The sequence below is a fragment of the Oryza brachyantha genome, chromosome 5, assembly GCF_000231095.2.
Source record: "Oryza brachyantha chromosome 5, ObraRS2, whole genome shotgun sequence".
NCBI lineage: Eukaryota > Viridiplantae > Streptophyta > Magnoliopsida > Poales > Poaceae > Oryza > Oryza brachyantha.
This window is the reverse complement of record NC_023167.2, coordinates 15,367,352-15,378,143: the sequence shown is the minus strand read 5'-3', so window position 1 is coordinate 15,378,143 and position 10,792 is coordinate 15,367,352. Positions and strand designations below refer to the sequence as shown.

The window sequence follows — 10,792 nt, the reverse complement described above, 5'->3', positions numbered from 1 at the left end:
CCATTAAAAAAGTATAGATTTTCTATACTTCTTTGGTGATTTGCTAATAATCTTAACTTCTCTGCAGATATATAGACACAAAATAGATCTGTACAACGTTGACCTGCAATTCTTTTTTGAAGAAAAACATGCAAATTTTCATAACCTTAACTATAAACTCGAGCCACTTAATTTTCCCCTAATTTAAACCTATATGAGTCACATTTCCTATGTCTAAACTAGTGACTAAGTTCTTATTATTATTGTTGTTGTTGTTATTATTATTATTATTATTATTATTATTATTATTATTATTATTATATGAAACTGCTCTATCTCCGTTCTCAACTCTTAAACTATTAACAAGCACAAAAATATTGGTATTGAAAATCTTAAAAAAAAACTAATACATAGTTATACCATTAAATATTTCTTGTAAATAATAGTTTAAGATAATAAAATATGTTCATTCAAAGCAGTGTCGATGCACAACATCATCCTCTGGAGTACGGATGGTCTTGTTTATTTACGATAATTGATAATCTAAGAAGCGGTCAATTTGTTAATTTGATCACTACCATGGCACTAGCCTCTAGCTCCACTTAACAACAACAAGAAATCCATGTAGAACAACCTCTTGTGACTTCAGCTGTCACTGAAATACAGTCCGAGCAGACACCTGAAATGCAAATTTCAACTGTGGAATCAGTCAGCCGAGTTAAAAATCATAGCCCATTTTACTAGTATAAACAGGGGAAGAATTTAAGCAGCGCAAAAGCGATACAAACCTTAATTAATCCATACTTTTGCTAAGCTATCCAACCATCTGACATGGTTTACCGCTTCACAGGGCAGCTCTCCAATTCACAAAAAAAACTTGTGTTTACCATTTTATTGCCAAAGTTATTACTATTTAACTAATAGTTTTACTTTGAGCTATTTAACTTTACATTGTTATAATTTAGACCACCTAACCTTTCTTCCATCTCAAGCTATGTCTAGATATTAACGCTGTTATATTTTTACTTATGTTTATACTTATATGTCAAAATTTAAATTTTGAACTTTTTTATCATAGTTTATTTAACATTTGCTTTCAGATAGTTAAGAACATATATATCAAAGTTTTATTCATAAATTAGTTTTCGGTTGTAAATATGGTGTTTCTTTTTTATTTCCATTAAAAACCAAAAATAACCTCCTACTTTGACAAAAATATGAATTCACATGGGTGAGTGGGTTCTCCATTGTGCTAAACTTGATGTACTCGAGATGTTTAATATGGTGAAGAAAGTGGTTTAAGTTAATCTAAATTGCAACGAATGCAAAATTACAAAAACAAAATGAGAAAGGATATTTCAAATCAAAACTTTGGTAATAAATGTTTCCCACAGGGTTGTTTCCTTAAAAAAAATATTAACCAGAGCACAATGTGATTATTAATTATTTTTGCCTGTATTAATAGTACGATACGCCCGGAACTAGTCAGACAAACGATTCACGACCGTCACTCCCCGCTCCGCGCGCGCCCGCCACCAGAAACCGTACCCGCCTTCCCAGCACCGGCCTAGGGTGGCCCACCTCTGTCCACGTAAGCAGATCGACGCTCTCCCATTGGTGGGTGACCCGTCCACTACAGCATGTGTGCGTCGTAGCCCGCCAGTCAAACCTCGCGGAGCTTTGACCGTTCAACGGTCAAACTTTCAAAGGTCTATATAGTGATCGCCGGAGGCGTCGACCAGGGGACAGCAGCCCATGCCCATCGATCCTTCGCTCGAGATCGCCTTTCTTCTCCTCCGTCTCCGATGACCGCCGCGCCCGGGAGCCTCCAGCTGGTGAACTCGAGGCCCGTCGCGCTCTCCCTGGCGAGCAGGCCGTCGTTCTCCAGCCTTCTGGGTAGCGGCTCGTTTAAGGCCGCCATGACGACGCCGTCTTCCCTCGCGCCGGCGGCGACCTCGCCGTCGTCCTACTTCGGCGTGTCCTCAGGCTTCCTCGAATCGCCGATTCTCTTCACTCCCAGTGTAAGCACGGGCACGGCCGCCGTAGCTAAGCATCTTCATTGCCTTTTGACATCTTTTGCAAAGGCATGTCAAGTGGCGTGTGCACTTTGATTGTGTGGCTAATTTTAGAGCTATGTCGTGTCTGTTTCAGTTATTCCCGTCGCCGACGACGACGGGGCCATTCCCCTCGGAGCCATTCAGCTGGATGACGACGCCGACGACGACTGCGCCGGAGAACCAGGTGCAAGGAGGCGTCAAGGACGAGCAGCGGCAGTACTCGGACTTCACGTTCCAGCCGACGGCGTCCACGGCGCCGGCGACGACGTCGACCTCCTTCATGCAGACCTCCATGCTAATGGCTCCATTGGTAAGATGAGCACTTCTAATAAAGAATATTTACGAAGGAGGACTGACATGTGGGCCAGCAGCCTGGCTTGGTACTTGGCAGTGAATAATTTGTCAAAATAGTATGATAAGCTTATCCAGATCGACGACGTCCATATATTTACTATTTCTTGCGGATTGTTGGGTGGTTGCCTTTTGACTAATTCACGAATCTTTTATGCCAAATCATATAAATATATGCTGAAATAGATTATCTCGGACCAGATATCGTAGTTAACATGTTTTTAATGACAAAGGTATAATTGCAAAAGCAACCTTCACTATGAAGTTCTCCATGAAAAACCTAAGCTCATGGTCAATGCTTTTGCTACATACAGTTCTAATGAAGCCTGATCTAGTTAGTCAATGCAAAGGTGTTCTAATTACTGTGTTTACGATTTTGTAGCAAGGGGAGTCGTACAACGGCGAGCAGCAGCAGCCATGGAGCTACCAAGAATCGAGCATGGACGCGGCCACGAAGCCGGAGGACTTCACCACGCCACCATTCGAGGGGGCCTCGTTGGGGGTCACGGCCGCGGCAAGTGACTTGCTCGGGAACGGCGGGTACACCCAGGTGGCGCCGCCGGCTGCCGGCTTCCGTCAGCAGGGCCGGCGGTCGTCGGACGACGGCTACAACTGGCGCAAGTACGGGCAGAAGAACATGAAGGGGAGCGAGAACCCGCGCAGCTACTACAAGTGCACCTTCCCCGGCTGCCCCACCAAGAAGAAGGTGGAGCAGTCGCCGGACGGCCAGGTCACCGAGATCGTCTACAAGGGCGCGCACAGCCACCCAAAGCCGCAGCAGAACGGCCGCGGCCGGGGCTCTGGCGGCGCGCCGTCGTACGCGCTGCATGGCGGCGGCGCCAGCGACGCGCACTCCGCTGACGCGCTCTCCGGCACGCCCGTGGCGACCCCGGAGAACTCGTCGGCCTCGTTCGGGGACGACGAGGTGAACGGCGTCAGCTCATCGCTGCAGGTCGGTGCTAACGCCGCCGCCGCCGGGGAGGATCTCGACGACGACGAGCCTGATTCCAAGCGATGGAGGAAAGACAGTGACGGCGAGGGCGTCTCGCTGGTCGCCGGCAACCGGACGGTGCGTGAGCCGAGGGTGGTCGTGCAGACGATGAGCGACATCGACATCCTCGACGACGGCTACCGGTGGCGCAAGTACGGGCAGAAGGTGGTCAAGGGCAACCCAAACCCACGGTACGTTGAGTACGTAAATATATTGATCTGTCACCTAGGTGTTCGAAACGCACGTACATGGATGTGAGCTGACATGCAGCCTGTGCCTCTCGGCAGGAGCTACTACAAGTGCACGACGGCCGGGTGCCCGGTGCGGAAGCACGTGGAGCGCGCGTCCAACGACCTGCGCGCGGTGATCACCACCTACGAGGGCAAGCACAACCACGACGTGCCCGCGGCGCGCGGGAGCGCCGCCGCCGCCGCGCTCTACCGCGCCACCCCGCCGCCGCAGGCGAGCGTCCTGCATATGCCCACGGCGGCGCACTCGAGCTACCAGCTGCAGGGCAGCGCCCCCGGCGGCTATCCCGTCCTTCCAGGCGGCGCATACGGCGCCGCGCAGGGCGCGTTCCTCGGCGCGCCGACGACGGCGGCGGCGCAGCCCGCGAACGGAGGCGGCTGCTTCGCCCTGTCCGGGTTCGACGACGTGATGGGGGCCTCTTACTCCTACACGAGCCACCACCACCACCAGCAGCAGCAGACGCAGCCGAGCGACGCGATGTACTACGCTTCGAGAGCCGCCAAGGACGAGCCGAGAGACGACGGCATGTCGTTCTTCGAGCAGCCGCTGCTGTTCTGATGCTGGCCGGCTGGAGGATGAATCACACGCCATGAATTTGGTCGACATGCATGGCAAGAAATGCCCATGAACATAGTGTACATGTGTATGAGGAGTGAGTTAATTAGCTTAGCTCCGGTCAGGTTTGTGACTTTGTTCATTTGTTGCGGAGGCCCGGGCAGGCATGCAGATGTGTGCAGAAAAGCAGGGTGGCCTTCGTTGTAACGCATTGCACAAGGGGTAGGAAGAATAAGACATTTTAAGATCAGTGTTTTTTTTAGCGGCTTAACTGGTTTGTTTTTGCAAATGAAGAAAATTTGTTGTAATCAAATGTAAACAGGAGATGGATATTCTATTAATATGTCAGCGTCGTGTTGGGTTTAACATTTTGTTCTACTACCTTAGTATGTTTGAATTGACTGATATTTGTTGAATTTCAAATATGAATGTAAACCGCTTGTTCTTCCTCATTAGCTAGTTAAGTCTTGGGTGAATTACTAGCTGTCACATACAACTCAATATAGTATCAGATTCAAAAACGTCAGGTTCTAATTCTAAATAACATGATTAAACTGATTGGTGCATATGGCTTAATAGGATTTGGCCTGATCTTACTAACCCATGTCGAATCGCATACTTCAAGCTCCAAAGAGTAGGTGAGGGATGAAGGCAAGAGGGAAAATAGGGTAAGGAAAAAGGGGTTTGCACATGAATAGGAGCCAACAATAAGGAAATGCTAAATTATATCAAATCATGTGTTCCTAAACAAATATAGATGTTTCCCTAGAGATGTAATCCTATAGGCAGATAGAGATGGTCAAGTCGTTGAAGATGAGATTTAGATTGAGAATGACAACGAAAGGTCACGGGAGCAAGGAAGTCGTAAGTAGGTACATGATGTGAATATCAGAGAAGGATGTAGGAAGTGAGCTATTAAGGAAAAAGAAAGAAAACAATATATTAGAGATAGAATGCATGTAACTTCATGGCTAAGGTGAATAGACGAGTGCATAAGTGGATAAGGGTTTGGCAATGGTAAATACATTGAATTTTTAATCTTTAGAGGTAAGTCTTCCAAAAACTTATTTTTAGGTATGAACCTTTTGTCCCCACAACCCTCGGTAGTGATTTCATGCTCCTTAACCATACTAATTTGCTCAGATTGTAAAGCTTAAAGGGGCACGTTGTTGGAATCCACCCTTTGTTTATGCTTTAGAGCATCTTCAACAACTTCCTAATACCAGTCCCTAAAGGAAACCTTTGGGAATGTAATCAAAAAAATAGCTCCAACAGATTTCCAAAATCCCTTCCAACTTTTAGGCATACCCAATTCAAGTGCCGTCCTGACTCAAATTTTGGGAGAGTGCCTGCATTTCCAATCCACAATCTCGTAATAATTTTTCCTGCCAGTGCAATTTTGTGTGAACCCAAGAAAAAATATAGTAAAGCATCATATTTGGTTAGACAATATTTTTGATATATGGAATTTTGCATAATGATGAAAACCATGTTTAGGATCTTAAATTAAAATGTTTCATTGCCTCTGAATTTAGACACATGTACTTTAGAATTGGAATTAAATAACAGCGTTGAAAACACAGTGATATAGTATTATATAGTTTAATATATGCATGTAGAATTTGCACACATTTGTATGCAACAATCTATGGATACTTAATAGTCCACTAAGGCGTTGTTTGGTTTCAAAATTTTTTTTTCCAAAAACATCACATCGAATCTTTGGACAACTAAATAAAGCATTAAACATAGATAAACCAAAAAACTAATTGCACAGTTACGGAAGAAATGTTGAGACGAATCTTTTAAGCCTAATTAGTCTATGATTAGTCATAAATGCTACAGTAACCAACATGTGCTAATGACGGATTAATTAGGCTCAAAAGATTCGTCTCGTGGTTTCTAGACGGAATCTGAAATTTATTTTATAATTAGACTACGTTTAATACTTCAAATGTGTGTTTAAAGTTTTGATGTGTTGTTTTTGCAAAAAAATTTTGCAAACTAAACAAGGCCTAAATTCAAGTTACATCAAAAATCATTTGCTCTTGAACCACGTTCTGGCAGCAGCAAGTCTACTTGCGGGGGTAGGGTCAAGCATCGAATAGCGCTGCTGGCAACGAGCTACGGCTTTAACGCTGATCTACTTGGTCTGCATATGCATACAACGGCCCAGCCACATCTAAAACTGATCTCATTTTTCCAACATGACCACCAACCAAAATTTTGGGATCCAGTTTACATGAACTCTTGGAGAATAGAAAGATTTTTTGCCCCAATACCTTTCAGGATGATCCCAATCCAAATATATTGGGGGCTAATTTTTGGATATTTCTTAGAGATGCTCTTAGAATTGTGCAAAACACAGTACTTGCGAGCATGGAAGCACGAATTCTCAAGACCACTGTGGTATGCCAAGTGCTGGTATATGGGTTAAAAGCCATGACGCTATGCCATAATTAAGGTTGCCCTGCCATTAACAAATGTGCTACACGATTAATGATACTCCCTTAGAAAGGCACTATTTTAGTCTACACGTTTAATAAATTACAGGTGATAAGAGTAGAAAACTAGAGTGTTTATTAATAGTATTTTTGAAGTGGTAGGAAAGAAATATAAACATGTTATCAATGGGATAAACCTTTTAGGGATGAAGTTCAAGGGCCACAAGCGGAGTCATTTTTGAGGGTGGAGGAACGATTTTTTTTTACTTTAAGTTTAAAGCTAAACTAATCTAATTTTTTACTTGTATATCTAAATCTTTTGATAATTTCACTCTGTCTGGCCTATCCAAACAATATTAACTCACCATACCGTTCTCACACATTGCCTAGATTGGTGTGGAAGAAAAATAGTATCATACCCACTTCATAAAAGTGTCTAAATGGTTCAAATCTAGAAGTTCGAGTTATTTTCTAAAATCAAAAGATAAAATATTTAATAATAATAATAATAATAATTTAGGAGGAAGTAACTTATTGTGCCACCTAGTGACATGGTAAAAGATTTATTTTTAAAGTATGTTATGAATGGTTTTATAGCAAAAGCTTTAAATAAGAAAGTAATATTATCAAAATTATTAAGATCAGTCCATTGTTGAGCAAGACTTTGACGGTAGTACTACCGTAGATTATCTCTATTTTATATTATAAGATTTTATAGTTTTGTTTAAATTTATTAATTAATAAATGTATATAATTTATATACATGTCTAAATTATTTAGCATCTATATTAATTTAGACGGGTAAGTCTATAAAATCTTATATCGTGAAACGAAGGGAGTAGTTCACGTGCTACGATTCTTGACAACTGGCCGGGCACAAAACCGGTCGGGCAGCCGCGAGACAAGGTGGTCGCCGATTTCGGATCCGGCGCTGCCGTCGTCGACACGTCGCGCGCCTGCAGCACTGCATCCTCCAGCTACAGTAGTAGTAGCAGCGGTGGTATCTATGACTTGACCGGCAAATTAGGCTGGTGCAGTGAACCGTACACCGTCTCAGAGCAGAATCTTCTTTGGATTATGCATGCCAGTGCGACGCCAACTGTACTGTTTACCTGGATCAGTAATGAAATTTTAGTTATACTGTTACTGAACAATGAACCCTCGTGATTACTCCAGCTTGCATGGTGAAGGGTTTGAATTAGGTTGAATTCATCGCTCGGATTCACAGCTCGACGGCCCTCAAACAAGCAGTCAGAACTCAGAAGCAGGGAGCTGTTTCTTAACATATAGAAGGGTGTACATCCATTTTTTTTCTATTGTCCAAATGGTTATATAAAAATCTTAGTCTAAATACTTATTAAAAATAATAAAATAGATTAATATGATATATATCATTTCATACAAATTCAATTTCTGCCCATTATAAAAAAAAAACTAGAGCTACTATTCAGAATTATATGTTATTATGTTTGTTACAGCTTGTAAAAATTAAATTTTAAATAGTATGTTTGAATATATCTGATATTTTTTTCATATTATCCGTCGTGTGCTAAAATGACTTTCCCGTCGGAAGCAGAACAATGTCCAATTGTACAGCAGCAATTTGCAGAAAAACAAACCAACGAACTCCATCTAAAATTATGTTTGTACAGCTTGGATCTTGCGATCTTTTTCTCGCTTCAAATTTTCCCTCCACACCCGAGACACACAGAGCGTTCGAACCCTGAAGATTTTTACACTTCATCAGGGGATCGAAGTCGAGCTCGCGAGAGGCACCCAAAAATTGATCGTCATATGCACAGCAGAAGATCGAAAAGGAGAAGAAACGAAGAGAAGGAGAGAAGAAGAAAAAAAATGTGTCGAGGTGGCGGTGCACTAGTCCGACGAGGGCTCCTCCGCTATGCTCTCCAGCTGCGGCCGCCACACGCCGGCGCGGGCGCCGCTGCGCCGCCGGCGGTGGCTCGTCCCCCGCTTCTCGGACAGCAGCTCCATCAGGTAGTTATCCTGCTCCGCGGTGCTCGCCGCGGCGGCGGAGCAGCCGACCTTGCCATGTCGCTGCTTCTTCTTGGCGGGCGACGCGCGGCTCTTCCGCCGGCTCCTCATCTTCTCGGCGGCCGGCGCGGAGCACGCCGAGGGGATGAGGAAGTAGATGCGGCCGCGCTTGAGCTCGGAGTCGGGGGACACGATGACGATCTTCCTCGACGCGCCGCCCGCGCCGCCACCGGACCAGGGCGCGGTGAGCGCGTGGTTGGGGTGCGCGGCGAGGACGTCGCCCGCGGTGAGCGGGCAGGTGAACTCGTCGACGTGGCCACTGAGGTGCACGACGCGGACGACGTCGAGCGCGCCGCAGGGGAGCATGCAGGCCAGGCAGCAGCGCAGGCTGTTCCCCATGGCTGGCCGCTTCTCCTTCTCGCCGGCCGGCGCGGCTGCCTGCTGCGCTTTGCACGGGTGGATCAAACGGGAAGAGGAGACCGTGGCTGAGCGAGCTATGATGAGGGTGGCACGGGAAGTGTATATATAGAGCTATTTTCGAGGGTGTTTCTTCTATTTTGGTGCATGGCGCGCTCAAGTGAGTAATGCTACGGGTACACGACCAGACACTTCAGGTTTTACACTGCTTAGAAATTATGTCCTGGATTATTTAGTTCACCTTAATCATAACAGGTACGAGTTATGACTTGGAGTATAAAACTATTTATGGATAAATTTAGTGATGTTCTAATTGTTCGTTATAGTTGCATGCAAGTTTATCAGCATGAGGTTAAGTGTTTGCATGATTTTGCAAAGACATTTGATTTCTTCTTTTAGATTGCTTTATAAGATTACCCAGATATATGGTTATCATTAGCAATATATTAGTACAATTTGATACACGCGAATTTAGTACTAAATTGAGGCTAACGCATAGTTCGAAGAGCATAAAAGAAACTATGTGTTAGAACTGAATTAGGCTAACACAATATACGTGGAAGGACACCCGCAGTTATTGATTTTGTACTAGAGGTGTACATCAAAAATTAAAATAAAAAGCTTTTGCCCTTCCACGGCATAAAAGGAGTCAATTGACCAGAATATGAAACCAAGAAGCAAAAATAAACCTCCCTTTAAAATGGTTAAATAAACCTTCCAAGGTTGCAGCGTTGAGGGCCCTCTACATAGTGGCGTAGCCAGGGGTGGTCCGGTTGGGCCCGTGACCACCCCCGGATTTCATTAATCGATTAATTATTACAAATTGTAGTATTTCACTAATCGCTAACCCATGTTCGAATAAAAAGCCAAGAGTTTAGACAAACCATATTTTCTGAATTTACTAGGTGATCATGACTCATTTTCCTGTAAATGCTTAGTGTTCTTTTTCTTTGTTCATTTCTTACCAAATACACATATACATTTATTCCAACAGCCATCAAATTGTAATTCTATATTAATTAAACAAACAGAATTGTTGCATCCTGTGAATTTCTTTGGTCTTCGTGCATGTTGAAAATTATGCACTTTTTATATTGTCATCATTTGAATAAGTAATATTTATAATCGACAGATACCTATTTATTTAGTATATTTTAGTTATAGAACTATATATGCAACTATAGGAAAAATAAGTCAGGCACCCCTTGTTTTGCTCTAGTTCCATGGCTGCCTAAGGATGCGGGTCACCCGTCGGTCATTGCCTAACCTCTGGAGCCCTCTGTTTTACATGTGATACCAACTTATGTGGCAGGACTATCTAAGAAAAAATTCCTGGCTACGCCACTGCGTCTACACGTACATGCCCTTTCTTTGTGAGTGCCCGTAGCAGTGTCATTGTGTTAAATTCAAGACCTTTTTGTCCTCAACCATATCTAGCAGAGGCAAGACAAAAGGAGCACCGTGCATCATGTTCCGTTGGGCTTGGGCTTTGCACGCTGCGGTTAACCCCGTTTTGTTTAGTGACCCTGCTCCACTGTCCATCTGTCTCTTCTCCCCCTTTCAGAGATGCCTTTGGTATCTCTCACTAGTTTTTACCCCGCGATTCAGAGAGGCCAAAGACGGCAACCAGGTGCTTGATTAGTGGGGTCAATAAAACGCCATTCATTTAATTCGTGCAGGAAGCTGCTTGGAAACTGGACACACAAAACGATCTTTGGAGGGGAAAAAAAAAGAAAAAACCTCGAGCTGATCACCTT

The 10,792-nt window shown here is 44.1% G+C and overlaps 2 protein-coding genes across 2 annotated transcripts; one reads left to right on the top strand and one right to left on the bottom strand.

Annotated features, from left to right (window-relative positions):
- Positions 1-1,784: 1,784 nt before the first annotated feature.
- LOC102720241 (WRKY transcription factor WRKY24-like) lies at positions 1,785-4,270 on the top strand. Its single transcript, XM_040524124.1, has 4 exons — positions 1,785-2,000; positions 2,131-2,346; positions 2,770-3,569; positions 3,666-4,270. Exons 1-4 carry the CDS (start codon positions 1,785-1,787, stop codon positions 4,183-4,185), a joined length of 1,752 nt encoding a protein of 583 aa, XP_040380058.1. The 3' UTR covers positions 4,186-4,270.
- A 4,231-nt stretch (positions 4,271-8,501) lies between these two features.
- LOC102719961 lies at positions 8,502-9,017 on the bottom strand. The gene has a single exon (XM_040524378.1). It carries the CDS (start codon positions 9,015-9,017, stop codon positions 8,502-8,504), a length of 516 nt encoding a protein of 171 aa, XP_040380312.1.
- Between the last annotated feature and the right edge of the window lie 1,775 nt (positions 9,018-10,792).